Source organism: Diabrotica virgifera, chromosome 2 (assembly GCF_917563875.1).
Source record: "Diabrotica virgifera virgifera chromosome 2, PGI_DIABVI_V3a".
Classification (NCBI taxonomy): Eukaryota; Metazoa; Arthropoda; class Insecta; order Coleoptera; family Chrysomelidae; genus Diabrotica; species Diabrotica virgifera.
The window spans coordinates 251,454,766-251,473,547 of record NC_065444.1 but is presented as its reverse complement, the minus strand read 5'-3'; the positions used below and the strand labels follow the sequence as shown (position 1 = coordinate 251,473,547).

General features: G+C 33.5%; 1 protein-coding gene across 1 annotated transcript in view; it reads left to right on the top strand.

Moving 5' to 3' along the window:
• Nucleotides 1-17,135, top strand: part of LOC126880958 (uncharacterized) — a 36,761-nt gene extending 19,626 nt beyond the window's left edge. The window contains exon 4 of the mRNA XM_050645039.1: nucleotides 16,979-17,135. Coding sequence (XP_050500996.1) covers nucleotides 16,979-17,135 — 157 coding nt within the window. The remainder of the gene's footprint in view (nucleotides 1-16,978) is intronic.
• The last annotated feature ends 1,647 nt before the right edge of the window (nucleotides 17,136-18,782 follow it).

Sequence of the window (18,782 nt, the reverse complement as noted above, 5' to 3'; positions counted from 1 at the left end):
TATTGTGTTCTCAATTTTGAGTACAGCGGGTTAAAAAGTTTCATTTCAATAAAATAATTACATTTTTGTACCATACTGTTAACATTTAGGAAAACATTCCAACTTCTTCTAAATGTTGGCACTCTCATAATTTTTGCGGAAAGTGTCTTTTTGACAAATTCTAACTTCAACTTAAGACTAATAGATATACTTTTTTAGCGTATGTTTAATAAATATTTTTTCTATTGTTAAATATCTGAAATTTATTGGTTATTGACTGGGACCATACATGTTTACCTAACAAAAGTCGTAAGTTTAATCAACTTTATTTTTCATCTCACCTTTCGTTTATGAACTCCTGAACTTCTTTTCTTGTTTTTATTAGAAGTATTTAGATCCATTTTTATCATATTTTCTCTTAAATTAAAGAAATTTTGTTAATTCCTATCGGTGCCAAAAATTAGCTAAAATAATATACAGTTAACGTAAAATTGGCATGCATGAGCCAATATTTGAAAACATTATCATAATGCATTCCAAATATTGGCACCCCCTTTTTCTCAATATTTTTTTATGTTATAACGTTTTTTTATGTTAGAACATGAATTATACACTTTTATGTAATAACTACTATCATCGAAAACAACGATTTCAATCTAAAAATGAAACTAAATCGATTTTAAAATTCCTACTCTGTTAAGGATCGAGACAAATTTCTTACCTTGTTGATGGAGACAGACAATCACAGACCTATTTCACAGATCAAACTGAACTCATACTATTAATACGTGTCGTTTTGTTTTACCAAAAATGTTGCCAAATTACGAAACATAATGATCTCTCTAAATAACGCTATATTTTTACAAAAACTGAAAAAATTCAACTAAGGTGCCAACTAATGACTCAGTGCCAATAATTAGGGGTTTTACCCTATGTATGTATCAGCGCTGTCAGCGCAAATAAGTCATATTATATCATATAAAAGGATATACGTATTAGTGTTCTTAGTGAATGTATTATTTATTATAATTTTTGTGTCTTTGGATTTGTCTTCCTCGGGAATAAGATATCTTATAATAATAGTAAGTATATTTATAGTATTTTTGTATACTTCACTTGGTCTATTAAATTTGTCAGTATGTATGAGAAATCTTGTAACCTGTCAAAGCAAAAGGGATATAGCTCAGTGGTAGAGCGTGTGACCGGAGATCAAGAGGTCCCGGGTTCAAATCCCGGACGATTCATATTCTTTTTTGAAGTTATACTTCTTTACGGGCGTAATGACGGTGAAATTTTATATGGGAAAACCTAGCGACCGGGCGCATGCGCATTATAACTTTGTTCTGATTGGATGTTCAAATGACATGACAAAAATTATCCAATATGGCAGCTGTGGCACAGCTGTGGGACTGTGTTTGGTTATAATGTATGCTTGTTGCGTTTTAAAATTTGTAGGAAGAGAAACAACAAACAAAAAGTTAGTTAATGGTTATACTGCCTTTTTAAATAGTTTTCATATTATATTTTTGGACTTATTTACATAGAAGAGATGATTGTTGCATGCCAATGTGAAAGCTCATCAAACTGTGCCTAGTATGAGTGCCGCAGATCTCGCTTATTCAAAGCTAAAGAATCTTTCACTGGTAAGTGTTTTATAAATAGTTGATCAAATTTTGTTATGATATTTGAACATAGCCACTTTGCACGACGCAAGTGATTGCGAAATTTATTAGTCGTTATACGGGCTCCGATACCTACCTTGAACCTACCAAAATACATAAGTAGTATGTAATACTTTTATTTACATAATTTGATTCTTCTTACTCTATGTTTTGTTGTATTTTTTCAATTCTAAATCATTTCAATTCAAAATCAAAATAATTTGATTTACATAAGTTAAAAATGTCAAAAGGTTAATCTGTTTAGTTAGACGATCTTCGCACGTAATGACAAGCTGCCTCTGTGGCGAAGTTTTAATGCGAGTGAAAACGCAAATACCAGCCGCGTGGTAAGTTGGTTCGAATCCCAATAGAAACTTTTACTTTTTTATTTTTTTTTATACATTTTATGATTGTACGTATATTTATTATATAATTTTATTTTCAGAAAATACGTATTTAGTTAAAAAATTTTCCGACAATTAATGTTCAGAAATCATTTGTGGCATTTTTAATGTGTTTGTGTGTGTTTTATTTTTTTATTATTTTAATTTTTGGCACTGTTTTAATAAAAATGTTTGAGAAGTAGTAAGTATAAATTAATTTAATATTTAAATAAAATATAAATAAAAAGTATATTAATTTCGTTTATAATCATATAATCATATAATAGAAGTATAACTTCTTACGTGCGTACAAAGTACACACACATTCTTTTTTTTTTTATATTTTTGGTATCGTTTTAATAAAATTTTTTTAAAAGTGGTAGGTAAAGAAAGTTAGTTTAATATTTAAATAAAATACAAATAACCTATTAAGTATATTAATTTCGTTGAAATCATGATAATAGAAGTATAACTTCTTAGGTGCGTACAAAGTACACACACATTCTTTTTTTTTATTTTATTAGGTGCAAATTTACAATCTACTCTAATTACAACACAGAGTATTTAGCAAATAGTAGCAAACAGTTTTGAATCGTGGCATGCTTTGGGCACCATTCATTGATGGTTCTCCAATACACCTAATCAGTTAGGTCTTCTGGCCACGTCCTTTTCAGTCTTCTTCCCACAAGTGGCGGCTGGTAGAGTTGTTGAATAGTTTGATTTTCATGGGCGAAATTTCTTTCTTGTGCTTTGTTTGCGTGTAGTTTGCGCGACATATAACATCATAATAATTCATCTGCCAGTCCATTGACGAAGTTGTCGGAGCAATGAGATTTTCTTCCTACCTTTCAATTTCTTTTTTTCCCTCGATCTTTCCGTTGAGTATTAACTGCCGTATCCAGTTTCGGCTACTTCTCATTATATGCATCAGATAATTAAGTTTTCACACTTTATCCTCTTATAATCCTATTATCCTCTTCACACTTTTTGTAAATTCTGTTATGAATTATTTTCAGAAATAACTTTAAGGGGAAAGAAACAAAATGCAAAATTTTGACACCTGTCAAATTTTTTAATGTATTTTAAATGTAATCATTTTTTTCGAATCCTGAGAAAACTAATAAGTATTTTTGAAAAATTTAAACGCAGAATAAAAAATTACTTTATTAACGAGGGCCGAAAGTCCCTTAGAATGAATAAAAAGTTTCTTTTGAATGAGATATTTGAAATTAAAAATCACACTAAAATGTTTTCTTAGTTTTTCACCCCTGTAACTTATTAACATAAACATTATAGAAGTTTTTAGGGACTTTCGGCCCTCGGTAATAACGTGATCTTTCATTCTGCGTTTAGATTTTTAAAAATATTTATTAGTTTTCTCAGGATTCGAAAAAAATGAATCCCATTTAAATACCATTGAAGCCGTAAGTTCGTACCCATTCCTTTTAACATATATGGAACAGGATCATGAGACTTATCAGTTGAAACTCGTTCTGGATCTGTTAGCCAATAAGTTTTGCAGGACTTATACATATTATTAATTGTATTTTTGCCAAGAGATATACCTACGTTTTCATCTCTAAGATCTTTACGATTTCACTTTGAATGTTATCGAATTCAGGTGCTTTTTCAGTTTTCATGTTTTCAACGCATATTTTATTTCTGATGTTAGAACAGGTACGTCGGTCATATTTTTTGTATAAGCACAATTTTACCAAAACGCTTTCATTACATTATATTTATCCCTTATTTAAATATTATCAGATGCAGAGTAGCTCAAGCAATGGTTGCTTTTATCATAAGGGATAACTTCATCATTATATTTAAAATAAAAGGCATGGGAAAGGCAAAAGTTTATTTGAAGGAAGTGTATTTTTTTGTTCTGTTCATCTGAAAAAAGCACAAAACTCCAAAACTGTTGAAGGAGTTTTCTGTGTTCTTGAGCCTACATGAGGCGGTGCAAAGCGTGCCAAGCTGAGGAATAAAAAGACACTGTACCTATCTAACGCACTTTACGGAATTGAAATTTGACTATTTAAGCGGCCTCAGGAATATTTTAAGATTATTAACAATTTTTTGGCTTATAAACGAATAGAATATCTCGAAAAATATTAAATTAAATTAAATCATGAAAACAGTACTGAAAAAAAGCGGCAGGACGCTTATTTTAAAAGGAAAAACGTTTAATTGTGATGAGTGGTTCCTGAGATACAACCTGTCAAAATTGCGCGGCATTACCGGCAAAGATATAAACAATAGAATCATAATTTTCGAACCATCACCTTTTTATTTTTGTCCTCTTTCTCCACACCAATTTTAATATCTTAAAAATACTCAAAACATATATTATTATAATAAAAACTATCGATATTACGAGTGAAAGTTGCCAAAAATAGCAAAATTCCAATCAAAAATTATGTTAGGGAAAATGTAATCTCAAAGTTCAAAATCGGTATACGTTAAAAAATGCATTTTCTCGGCTTCCCATGGAGCAATTTTCTTATTTTTTTGTTCCCAAGTATCTCGAGTAGAGCCATCTAACTAACGCATTATTAAATGTCAAAGGTGCTTATGTTTTGTTATAATAAATTAATTTATTTATTATAACAAAATTTTTTTATTTGTTTAAATAATTTTTTTTTAAATAATTATACAGCTTTCAAATGAGAATATTTCTGTTTTTAACGTTAAAAGGTACACCTGTAGTAAGTTTATCTAAAAAAAGTCTACAACTGGAAAAAATATGAAAAAATAGGTAGTTTTCTTTTTTTATAAATAAATTAATCTATTATTACAAAATAAAAGAAAATTTGACATTTAATAATGCGTTGATTAGATGGCTCTACTCGAGACACTTGGGAATAAAAAAATAATGAAGAAAATTGCTCCATGGGAAGCCGAGAAAATGTATTTTTTAACGTATACCGATTTTGAACTTTGGGATTACATTTTCCCTAACATAATTTTTGATTGGAATTTTGCTATTTTGGCAACTTTCACTCGTAATATCGATAGTTTGTATTATAATAATATATGTTTTGAGTATTTTTAAGATATTAAAATTGGTGTGGAGAAAGAGGACAAAAGTAAAAAGGTGATGGTTCGAAAATTATGATCCTATTGTTTATATCTTTGCCGTAAATACCGCGCAATTTTGACCGGTTGTATCTCAGGAACCACTCATCACAATTGAACGTTTTTCCTTTTAAAATAAGCGTCCTGCCGCTTTTTTTTCAGTACTGTTTTCATGATTTAATTTAAGTTAATATTTGTCGAGATCTTCTATTTGTTTATAAGCCAAAAAATTGTTAATAATCTTAAAATATTCCCGAGGCCACTTAAATAGTAAAATTTCAATTCCGTAAAGTGCGTTAGATAGGTACAGTGTCTTTTTATTCCTCAGCTTGACACGCTTTGCACCGCCTCATGTAGGCTCAAGAACACAGAAAACTCCTTCAACAGTTTTGGAGTTTTGTGCTTTTTTCAGATGAACAGAACAAAAAAATACACTTTCTTCAAATAAACTTTTGCCTTTCCCATGCCTTTGATTTTAAATATAATGATGAAGTTATCCCTTATGATAAAAGCAACCATTGCTTGAGCTACTCTGCATTTGATAATATTTAAAAAAGGGATAACTATAATGCAATGAAAGCGTTTTAGATGGCTCTACTCGAGTTACTTGGGAACAAAAAAAGAATTAAAAAAATAGTTTCATGCGAAGCCGAGAAAATAGATTTTTTTAACGTATACCGATTTTGAACTTTGAGATTACATTTTCTCCAACCTAATTTTTGATTGGAATTTGGCTATTTTTGGCAATCTTCGCTCGTAATATCGATAGTTTTTATTATAATAATATATGTTGTGAGTATTTTAAAATATTTAAATTGGTGTGGAGAAAGAGGACAAAAATAAAAAGGTGATGGTTCAAAAATTATGATCCTATTGTTTATATCTTTGCTGTAAATGCCGGTCAACTTTGACCGGTTGTATCTCAGGAACCACTCATCACAATTAAACGTTTTTTTCTTTTAAAATAAGCGCCCTGCCGTTTTTTTTTCAATACCGTTTTCATGATTTAATTTAATTTAATATTTCCCCAGATATTCTATTTGTTTATAAGCCAAAAAATTGTTAATAGTATTAAAATATTCCCGAGGCCGCTTAAATAGTCAAATTTCAATTCCGTAAAGTACATTAGATACTCTATCAACATTTTTGGAGTTTTGTGCTTTTTTCAGATGAGACCAGAATCTGTTTAAATAGTGATAGCCGGCGAATTCGTGTTTGGCGAGAGTCAGCAAAAGCTATACAACTAACACATGCGCATTCTAACAGGACAAAAGCACATTCTTGACGGGACTCTAACAGGACAAAAGTACGTCATACGGATTTTAGAACCTCATGTGAGATTATGGAGAGCAGCTAGGGGTGAAAATTTGTATTTATGAATGATAACGCTTACTTACTGGAGGAAACAAGTATCCGGAATGGCAATAGACATAGGCTGTGGTCAATGTCTAACATCTTTGTTTTTCGCAGATGATCAGGTAGTAGTCGTAGCGAATGATGAGAAAGATGTTTAGAAAACTAAAGAGAGAATATGAAAAATGGGGCCTCAATATGAATATATCAAAGAAAGAGTATCTTAAAATTGGGGAGGATGAAGAAGATCCAGATTTAGAAATAAGAACCACAAAAACATGTAACGAATATAAATATCTGGATCTATAATATCTAAAGAGGGCACTACCAAAAGAGACATCGAAAAAAGAACGCAGCAGGGCAAAAAAGCGGTAAACATTCTAAACTCTCTAATATGGTCTAAAGATATAGGGCAAAAAACGAAATTGACAATCTATCGTACCTTGGTAGAGCCCATTATGACTCATGGGGCAAAAGTTTGGCACATCACGAAGAAAGATCGAAAAAGAATAGAAGTAGTAGAAATGGATTATCTAAGTAGAGCGTGTGGTATATCCAAAAAAGATCACATCAGGAATGAAGATGTTAGAAGGAGCACAAATACTGTATATTCCAGTGTAGATAGAATTGAAACGAGACAACTAGTGTGGTATGGTCACGTGAAGCGAATGAATGAAGATAGATGGCCAAAGAAAGCTTTAAATTATATACCACAACAAAGAAGAAGAAGGGGAACGCCTTCATGAGAGATAGAGCTATCAAAGAAGACGAATGGATGGACAGAAAAAGATAGCGGTCGAAATGCGAGAATCGGCAGAGGCTGTAAGAACCTCGCTTATAGATAGATGAATGATAACGCCCGCCCAGATAGGACTCAAGCGGTTAATGACTAGCTTGAGACAGAAGGTATTCACTATTTGGAGTGGCCTACGATGATTTGAGATCTCCAGAGGAGAATGGATGGTGGCCTACGATGATTTGAAATCTCCTACAGAACATGCGTGATGTGTGCTCCTCAAAGCTCTTTACGTTCTAAGGAATCCTAGAACCCATCATGAACTTACAATAAATTTCCTGTAGAGGAGAATGAGAGACTCTGCCACAGCGATCGACTTAATACACGATATTAAGATTGTTAATACATTTTACTTAGAAATCAATTTTTAATTTCTTAAAAAACAGAATTTCTGTCAACGTTATGATACATTTTTATAAATCTAACAGTAGTTTTTGAAAATAGTTAATAATGGCGAAAATTTTGGCATAAAAGGAAATTTATTTCTTTGCAAAATAGACGCGACGAATTTATTTTTATTTTTTAAGACCTGTCTAATTTCGGTTACTTATTGATGCCTGATGAACATTTTTTATTGTAAATATATAGTTCAGAGCAGTATTGTTGTTTTAACAAGAACGGATTTTATGAGTTTTTTTCGGAACTGTGTTGGAGGCAAAAATATCGAAAATGCTCCAAATCCATCCATTGTCCTTCGTATCGTTAAAAATGAACGTATCGGTATATTTAAAAGAAGCGGTGCTAGGACCCATCTCGTCCATCTTCCCATCGTCCATTCGCTGATGGTACATTCCACTTTGGTTATCGTACTCCGGGGTGGGCCGCTAAGACTTCGGCCGCTTTTGCCGTCACTCCACCGCCACCGTGGGCGGCCATTCTTCTAATGAGCCCACTACAAATCAATCAGGCCACTGCTTTAAACAATGATCTCGCCACATTCCAAAATTCGTACCTATTATTCACTTTTTTTCTACCCAGTTATCTTTTCAACTTCGGGACTTTATATTAATGGCCTTAAGTAGGAGAGCATAAAAGTTTGCAGGAACTCACAAGGGTGGTTTTAACTGTATCAGTTACTTCATATTTATTATACATAAAATTTGAGGCAAAATGTATTACAACAAAACTATTTTTAGAAATCATCTATTCTCAAGAAAGTATGTCCTACTAGATGGTCTTCAAGGTACGATACTTTATTATCTAGAAAAAAATATTTGTTGGTAATGAAAACTTTGTATGAAATAAATTAAATTTCTACTAAAAAAGACGAATGTGATGAATGTAAAAATATAATTACTGTTTTGGAAAATTACGATTTTATAGCGCTTGTCGTCTTTTTTTTCATCATTGTTTGAAATAATCAACCCTGATTCTAAAGCTCTTCAGAATGAAAATCATCATTTACAGAAATCTGGTATTCTACTAAAAATAATCTTTTAAATAACCCGAAAGATAAAAGAAATCAAAATTTATTTCATGATTTAATTCATAATTTAAAAGTGGGGGGCACCAACTATTTTTAAAATAAAAGACGAAAAGTAACAAAGCGATTTTTTGATGTTATCCGGAGATGAGAGGATTTCAGACCCATAATCGTACTTCACTCTTCAGGGTTAATATTATAATATATTATTGATGTTTAGATATCAGTGACGACGCGTGACTTTTTCTAAAGTGTTACAAAAACCAGATGCAAAAAATCTTATTTAAAAAAAAATGAAGATATGGCTAAATGTATATATAGCTTCAATAATATCATTTTGTATATCACTTGAAACTCTCGAAAAAACAGTTGATGTTTCTAGATGTTGGCAAAATGTTTGATCTTTTTTGTCAATTAATGTTAACAATTCCCTGTAATTGCCTCGATTGTCAGAGTCGTCACCCTCAAAATGACCACGAAACGCTAATTCTTGTTTGGCCAAAAAACATACGGTATCTATTATAAGTTTGATAAGGATATACCTATCTGTTTTTTTTAACAAACTCATTATGTTTAGCAATATTTGCTTTAAAAGCTTGGTTAAGAGAACTTTCGATTCTTGTTTTGCCAAACTGAATCAAATTGGGTATACATCTAACATGTAGGTAACGGAAAAATTTCATCTCTCCTTTTTAAAACTCTAAAACTATTTAAATCGTGAACCTGGTCCACCCATTTTTCTGTAGAAACCAGAAGACATGGTCAACAATAAAGTCTATTTTTCTTGCAACCACATAACCAAGGATTTTCACTGTACCAACTTAATTTAAAATATCGAACTACTTTTTTTGATTTCTTTTTTAAATTGTTTAAAAAAGGTCTTTCATTTTCAATAATCTCATTTTTTTCTTCAAAATTATACAAGGAAAATTACTTTTCAAGTAGTTACTCATCCATGGTTAACTGCACGCACACTTTTTACAAGTACCTACTGTAACCAAATTTAAATCTGGTAACAAAGCTACTGATATACACAGCGTGCTTACACCGCGCGCCGTCGCTCCTTTAAAATTTTCAGACACTAGCCGGTCCCGAGCGACAGCGAGGATATAACCATTGTAGCCATAAATGAGATTGGTAACAGAGTATAATAAAGTGAATGAATTATTGTATATGTAATTAACTTCACTTTTTACATTGTAAAAATAATATTGTAGTATGTAGGTACTTATGTTATGAAATAAGAAATTTATGACTAGGAATCTGCAATCAATCACAAACAAGTCTGGCTAATTGGCTCTGCCAAAGCCATTTTTCAAAAAAATAATACATTGTACATATTCTACACCCCCATCGAACAAGGTTGTAACTCAAGTTACATCTTTTTTCAGATTTCAACACAGGCGAATTCCACAAAAAAATTGCGCACACGTCAATATAAACGACATAGTTTAATTCTCAATTGTTTGGCTAATAAGAAGTTGTATTTTAAGTTACGTATGCCATTTAACTCCATTTTAGCTTGAAGAAGGCAGTAACACTGGATACTTCCTATGTAAAATATTTACTTTCTTTATACTTGACGATTAACAAGGTTTTTAAATGAGTTACAACTTTGTTGCACGTATGTTTAATTTATAACGTATTCAAATATATGGTGCATCTCATAAGTCAAGATATCGAAATAAAAGTAAAAACGGATTTAAGGAGTTTTTTTCCTTTTTGGTAGATGCGGCGGACAAAATAAGTATCGAATAGTGTTTGCTACGTACTTCTATGTAGTGAAAAAGTTTAATATTAACATTACACATGTATTTTTAGAAAAAGCACATTCACAAAACGAGGGTGATTCAATGCATGCCCTTACAGAAAAACAGAAAAAATATTGAGTCGTATATGCTCCACACCAATGGATAACCATGATACGATATGCCAAAGCATCAGGCAAGCCTAAATCCGTAAATGAAATAAATCATAAGCAAATTCTAAATTTTAAACCATTTAAGGGCACACATGTTAATTTTGAAGTAGATATTAATAGTAAAAGAGTAAAGTAATAAAGTAAAATGGTTTAAAATTAAATATTTACAGATACGCAATAAAAATGCGAAAAATTTGAGATATTTTATACCATGATTTTTTAATATTGATAGAAGTTGTGTTGAATATTATTGTTATTGTAAAATTTATAATTTCCAATTAAAATTGTGTAAACTGTGAGTTGATATTTTGTTTAAATATACCATAAAAACTAATTTTCTCCTAGCTATATTGCCAATAACTCAAAACATACAACCTTTTAATAGTCAAACGGGAAAAATAATTAACACGGAGAGTGTAAAATGGTTGTTAGGCGAGTTACAACCTTTTTCTACGAATACTCATGTTTAATCTCAAGGTTGTATCTCAATCAAACTGAAGATTCTCAATCGCTAAAAAAATTACAAAGCATACATCTCACAGTAATCCCTTATTATGTTATAAATATCATATCACGTTAGTGTAAAAGAGTCTAATCATTTCACTACAAATTTTTAAAAATTCTTGTTTTCGTTTTTTGCCTCTCCTCTAAAATCGCTAAAAATGAGTTACAACCTTGTTCGATTATCAAGACCCTACACAGTAACAACACAAACGGAAACTGGAAACGGCAGAGATGGGAGTACTGAGAAGAATGACAGAAAATACGCAGAGAGATCAAAAGAGGAGTGAAGACTGAAGAAAATTAAACGTACAGTGTATAAACAAATGCACACTAAATAGAAAAAAAGAATGGAATAATCACATAAAGAATGGAGGAACCCCGTGTGGTCAAACAGCAAGAGATAAATCACCAATCGGCAGAAAAAGTATCGGACGACCGCCGCAAAAGATGTAGTGTCAACCTTCCATAGAGGTATTATTGTTACTTGATATGTTACCTACTGATGACTCGTCGTTGCAATAGTAATCCTGCTCAGTAAGAGAGGGACCGCAGATTCGGGTATTTGGTTGACGCACTTACTCGAGCGGGTAATGATGCAACGCTACCATCCGTGGGATTACGCCTGAACGCCTCTATAGCCGTATCCTTTCTAGTCAAAGGTGGCAACGATATCTCTTGAAGTTCCAAGAGTTGAAAGGCTCAAAACAATGTGACTTTACTAGACAATCGTGGTTCGCTACGACTGTCACACGAGCCCTTATTTCCGTTGAGATCATCGGTTTACGATGGGATCGTTCCTTGCCAATAGATCAGATCTTTAGACGGACGAACATGCGTATTATCATCTTTTCGATGTTGGAACTCGGAATTGTCTGTCAATCAATGAACAAGCAAAATTGCTTATGAAGAGGAACAGGAAGAAGAAGAAGAACCTCAACCCTTTATCAAAATTACCCACAATCCAGTAGTGAAAAAACACCGTAAATTTTTTTAGTAATTTTAGCTTGTGTTTAACTAAGGTTAGACGTAGTCACCTCAGGTTCGCGGACGACACAGTCCTGATAACAGATCGCATTGATCATGCCATCGAAATATGCGAAAGGCTCTACCATACCTCTACACAAGTGGGTTTAAAGATCAACCACTCAAAAACACTTTTCTTCTTGTGTCACTCCTATCGGAGATTGGAAATAATCAAGGCTATCCTGACCGTGTTTACAGCTGACCTAAAAAGTTCATTAGTGGTGCAGCCAAACCACTCTCTCAAATTCCGCAACCATGACATTCTCCTAAGGCCTGGATTCCGTTTTCCTTCTATTTTTCCGTGCATTATATTTTGAAGTAATTCTATTTTCTCTATTCTCTATGTCCTCTCATCAGGTGACCCAAATATTCGAGTTTTAGTTCAGAGAGTTTTGAGTCAAAAACACAAGTGATAACAAACCAACCTCGTTCTGAGTGAGAACATGAACATAGCTGAAACAGGTATAGAACAAACATCGGCATACCTACAAATATCTAGGACAGGAAATTCGTTTGAGTAGAGACAACCAGACCAATGAATTAATACGTAGAATAGGGTTGACTTGGGCGGCTTATGGAAAGCTAAGAGACGTTTTCAAATCAACTCTTTCCACCTGCTTAAAAAGAAAGGTCGTTGATCAATGTGTGCTGCTGGTTCTAACCTATGGTGCGGAAATGCTAACACTCACTAAGACGTCCGCAAACAAAATTAAAACAACAAAGAGGGCAATTGAACCAGTGGCGTACCCATAGATCATCCGGGCCCTGGTTCCAGATGGGATGCGGACCCGACCAATAAAAACACGCATTGTATATCAACAGTTTTTAATTAACATTAAACATAAATCATCATATATCATAAAATATATCATATATTTATAAAAACCCAAGCTAACTTACCCATAATGGTGAGTCCATTTACTCACGGTTTTTGCTGTAAATTTTAAAGAACCGCTAGGATTCTAGGATTAAAATAAAATTTGGCATACACAATACACATAGCTAACATGTCAAACAAAAAAAAGTGATACTTATTGTGCCGATCTGTGCTTTTGCCCTGGGGTGAGTTTCACCCCTTCTCAGGGGTGGAAAACATACGTTCAAGATAAGTCCGGAATTGGATCAACTGACTAATTCTAAGCAACTTTCGTTTTATAGAGATTTGCACTAAGTCAATACTTTTCGAGTTATTTGTGAGTGAATATGTTCATTTTTCAATGAAAACAATAAAATAACCTTAGTAAAAATATAGCTAATAAAAAAGTTAAATAAATAGTGTAGGTATATATGAAGTTTATAGACCCAGGAGGAGCAGAGTTGTAGGTAATGAAAAGTAGGTTCTTATTCGTCAAATTCGAAATCGAACATTTCAACGTGAAATAAACAAAAAATGAGTGAAAAACACTTTTCGAGAAAAATTCATCACAACTTTATAAAGTTTTTAAAAAGCTTTATTTTTGTTTTTTTTTTCAGTATCTAGCGTCAATATTAAGTATATAACGCTCAAAAATAAAGTTGATCTTTTTTGAGCTCAAAAATAAAGTTGATCCCTCAAAAAAAAAGTTGACTTTTTGTTTTCCTGAAGACAAAGATTGGTTAGATAAGATATGGATGTTTAAAATTTGCCTACACTCGTGAGTAGTGACTCGTTTATGCTCATTTAACTACAGCCTTTTCAAAAATAAGCATTTTGAACCAACCAAACATCGAGTATCGAGTATTGTATTATTTTTATGACCCACCGTAAAAAACTTGCATTTATCAGTTTCCGAATTTCTGCGACTTTGTAGTAGAATCTACTACAACTTATTCATGGATCGTGGTAATATAAACAAATACAAGTCAAAAATGAATAACCATTTTCAATTTCGTTGAAAAACGAAAATATAGCGGCACCATATTCTAGTCCAATCAGAGAGTGCAGCAAGCACCTCTACCGGTTTCGAAACTTATTAGTCTCTCATCAGGAGGCACATATGCTGCTCTCCCTGATCCAACCAAAACAAACCCCGGCGTGCAGTCCCGGATTGCAACGAACGAAATGGCATAGATGCCCTAGCGGCAACTGCTAGCAAAAGACTAAGTTTTCACTCTAATGGCATAAAAAACAACACAAAGTTGCTCTACATCCCACCAGACTGAAAACAATGGGAACCTTCTCTGGTTACACCTCCGAGGCTTCTACAATTTGCAAGCCATACGGATGTTGAGACTAAGGAAGATGAGGGAATTTTACAATTTATAACTCACGTCCCATCTGCTCAGCGCGGTAAAGTTCCAGCGAGAAAACGAGAATGGTTCCCTTCGTACTCCAATCAGAGTAAACATGTAAATAAAAAATGAATAACCATTTTCAATTTCGTTGCAAAACGAAAATATAGCCGCACCATATTCTAGTTTAATCAGAGAGTGCAGCAAGCACCTCTACCGGTTTCGAAACTTATTAGTCTCTCATCAGGAGGCACATATGCTGCTCTCCCTGATCCAACCAAAACAAACCCCGGCGTGCAGTCCCGGATTGCAACGAACGAAATGGCATAGATGCCCTAGCGGCAACTGCTAGCAAAAGACTAAGTTTTCACTCTAATGGCATAAAAAACAACACAATGTTGCTTTACATCCCACCAGACTGATCCTCTGGGAACCTTCTCTGGTTACACCTCCGAGGCTTCTACAATTTGCAAGCCATGCAACGGAAGCCATTCGTTCGTTGCAATCCGGGACTGCACGCCGGGGTTTGTTTTGGTTGGATCAGGGAGAGCAGCATATGTGCCTCCTGATGAGAGACTAATAAGTTTCGAAACCGGTAGAGGTTTCGCACTCTCTGCACTCTCTGATTAAACTAGAATATGGTGCGGCTATATTTTCGTTTTGCAACGAAATTGAAAATGGTTATTCATTTTTGATTTACATGTTTACTCTGATTGGAGTACGAAGGGAACCATTCTCGTTGGAACTTTACCGCGCTGAGCAGATGGGACGTGAATTATAAATTGTAAAATTCCCTCATCTTCCTTAGTCTCAGCATCCGTATGGCTTGCAAATTGTAGAAGCCTCGGAACCAGAGAAGGTTCCCATTGTTTTCAGTCTGGTGGGATGTAGAGCAACACTGTGTTGTTTTTTATGCCATTAGAGTGAAAACTTAGTCTTTTACAAATACAAGTGTTTGAGTTGGTACGTGTTGGCAGGCACCGGTGGTTAGTCTTTACAAGTGTTGAAACAAGTAAATTTTGTTTTCAAATTTTTTGATGAACAAGTATTCTTGGTTTTTATTTATAAGTACGTACAAAAAAATTAAAATTTATTTAGCAGCTACATTTCCTATTTTGTACTTGTGTAGTTAAAATGTCAAATTAGAAACAAAAGAAGCAAAAAGCGCGTTAGAGCGGGCCCCTGTGGCGCCCGGTCCCTGGTTTCACGGAACCCGCGGAACCATGTTCAGTACGCCACTGAATGGAACGGTCCATGTTGGAATTAACTCTAAGGCCTTGTTCATATAGGGCGGTTTGCCAACGTCGACGCCGCGGTCTACCTGTTTTCCCCCTGCTTTTCTTGGTGACTTCAAAGGCGGCATTAGGGTGAGATCAAGTAAAACAAGGGGAAAACAGGTAAATCGCGGCGTCGACGTTGGCAAAGCGCCTGCATATGAATAAGCGGTATGAGGCCGAATAACCAACACATAATTACGCCGTAGATTGCGTCGGTTACTCCGACGCAATCAAAGAAAATCGACCTTGAAATGGAACTGGGCAGGGCATATCGCGCGAACTTAGGACGGCAGATGGACGAAACGTATTCTCGAGTGGAGACTTAGACAGGACGCCTTTCGAAGCAGAGCACGACCACCAACAAGATGGACAGATGACCTGAAGCGGATATGCAAAAATTGGATGCAAGCGGCTCAGGACAGGAATTTGTGGGGTGAACTACGGGAGGCCTACGTTCAGCAGTGGACAAGTATAGGCTGAATGATGATGGTGATGTGTTTAACTAATAGCATAACCTTAAGATATGAAAACGTATTGACTATGATCATTATATTTGAGAGGACCAGATGCTAAGGGGTACAAGTGATAAAATGGTTCAATTGAGACAAACGAAGTCAAAGTTAAATTTACATAGTAAATTTTACAGAAAATTAATCACTTATGAACTTATTTTGAATTAATTTTATACCTTTTATTTATCTAATTGTAAAAGCTTTTGTAAAGTTAGTATTTATTTTAATTCAAAATATTTGAAATTTGGAAAAAACGTTGGCACTTGTACCCCTTTGCTTCAAATTTTGTACTTGTTTCTCTTTGCCACTTAAGTACCTTACGAATTTCTTAAATTCTTAACCTAAAATAAAAGAAAAATTACGTAAAAATTAAACATTTTTATTTATGAACACTTACTTGGTACATTTTGTGTAATTATTTCACATATTTTGAATACTTTTTTAAGGGCTTTATTTGCCAAGATACTAAACAAATCACCAAAAATAATATCCAACACCTTACAGGCAAAGGGATACAAGTGAACTTATACCTGTTTGCCGCAAACTGTTTTTAAATATTTAGTAAGTAGTCAAACTAGAACCTGCGATATGTCGCAACCAGTACCTAGTTTAATTCACCTGTATCTCTTTCCCACTAAATTTTTAATACTATCTAGTATTATTTTGTGCACTTAACTTAGTTTACAATATTTTGTCACTTGTACCCCTTAGCATCTAATCCCCACATTTCACATTGGTTAATAAATTATGATGATTAGTTTTGAAAAATACAAATACATCTTTATTAATGTTTATCCTCGACAAAACAATTTAAATATTTACATAATACCTTACTTTCAAAGATTAAATCACTTCCACAGGCCTCAAATTACCGATCATTTTGAATTCGTGTACGATGAGAACCAAATTGAACAACAGACGTCTCGACTCCAACTCTCCCAGCGTCTTCAGGTCTGTCAAGCAGCTCACGAACCCCACGGAGCCGCCGGGTCTGTGGGGCCCGCATTCCAACTCTGAACCCGGCCCCGTTGTTCTCATCTCGCTGAAAATTGTTTTTTTTGTTTTGGGATGGACCACGGCTGCCGAGATATTGAGATGGACCAACCACCCAGGTGTTCCATGACTCTCGAGAGTTTGTTTTTCCTTCTATGCATGTGTGTGTAGGCAGGGCCGGACTGACGCTCGTTCATATTTCAAAGATATTAATAATTAAGTATTCAATAATCTTTCGTGTCATGTGTCATATTTTCTTTGCATATTTCTTATATGGCTTTGAAAACTGTAAAAACCAAAGATAATAATAATGTATAGGTACCAAGACTTTTTTTTAAATTTTTTTGTAAAAGTAACAGCACACCTAAGTGCGATTATTAGAATAAAAAATAGGTGACAAAAACTTACCTATTACACTTATTACAGAAGATAAATAGATTTTAGATTACGAGTATATAATAAAAAAATAGTTTATCATAGTAATAAAGAATAGGTAGGTACCAAATACTTAAAGATAAATAAATAGGCTGAAAAGTTTATTAAATGGATCACACAAACACTTAGGAAAAGAATAAACTTCTTCTTCGTGTACCTAATCCTTTAAATGGATGGGTACGAACTTTCGGCTTCAATGCTATTTAGATGGGATTAATTTTTTTCGAATCTTGAGAAAACTAATAAGTATTTTTGAAAAATTTAAACGCTGAATAAAAGATTACGTTATTACCGAGGGTTGAAAGTCACTGAAAACTTCTATAGTGTTTATTTTAATAAGTTACAGGGGTGAAAAACTAAGAGAAAATTTAGTATGATTTTTAATTTCAAATATATCATTTAAAAAAGTTTTTATTCATTCTAGGGGACTTTTGGCCCTCGGTAATAAAGTAATCTTTCATTTTGCGTTTAAATTTTTCAAAAATACTTATTAGTTTTCGCAGGATTCGAAAAAAAATGATTACATTTAAAATACATAGAAAATTTTGACAAGCGTCAAAATATGTTCCTTTCCTCTTGAGGACATTGGCGGTCATCACGGCCTATTTTCTGCCTGTAGAGAGGTTCTGAAGAGTTCTGTTATTGGTTTTCCACTCCACTGCCCTAAATTTTTCAACCAGGACGTGTGACATATTATCCCCGGTCTTCTCTATTCTTCGACTTTCCCTTGCATAACCAATCGCAACTTTTTCATTTCTTAGTATCTGACCAAAGTAACTCATTTTTCCTTTCTTCATAGTGTTAAGTATTTCTTTTTCTTTTTTCATATTTCTTAATGTTTTCGTCTTTGTTACTTGTTGTGTTTATTATATTTTCTACATTCTTCGATAATACATCTCAGTCTTTTTAAGTTGCATCCAGGCTTCAACTTTATATAAAGGGACTGAGAATACGTAGCATCTCAATACTTTGGTTTTAATTTCTATTTCCAGCATTACATTGTATATAATTCTGCTTTTATCTTATTTAAAGCGCTTCTAGATATCTTATGCGTCGTTTTATTTTAAGGCTGCGGTTTCATTGTTCATTTAGTCCATATCCCAAGTATCTGGGACATTCTCTAAAACTTTTATATTAACTTAGATTATTTCGTCTTTAAACTTGTTCTTACTGACAATCATCAGTTTTGTTTTTGAAGTTATACTTCTTTACGCGCGATATGAGGGTGAATTTTTA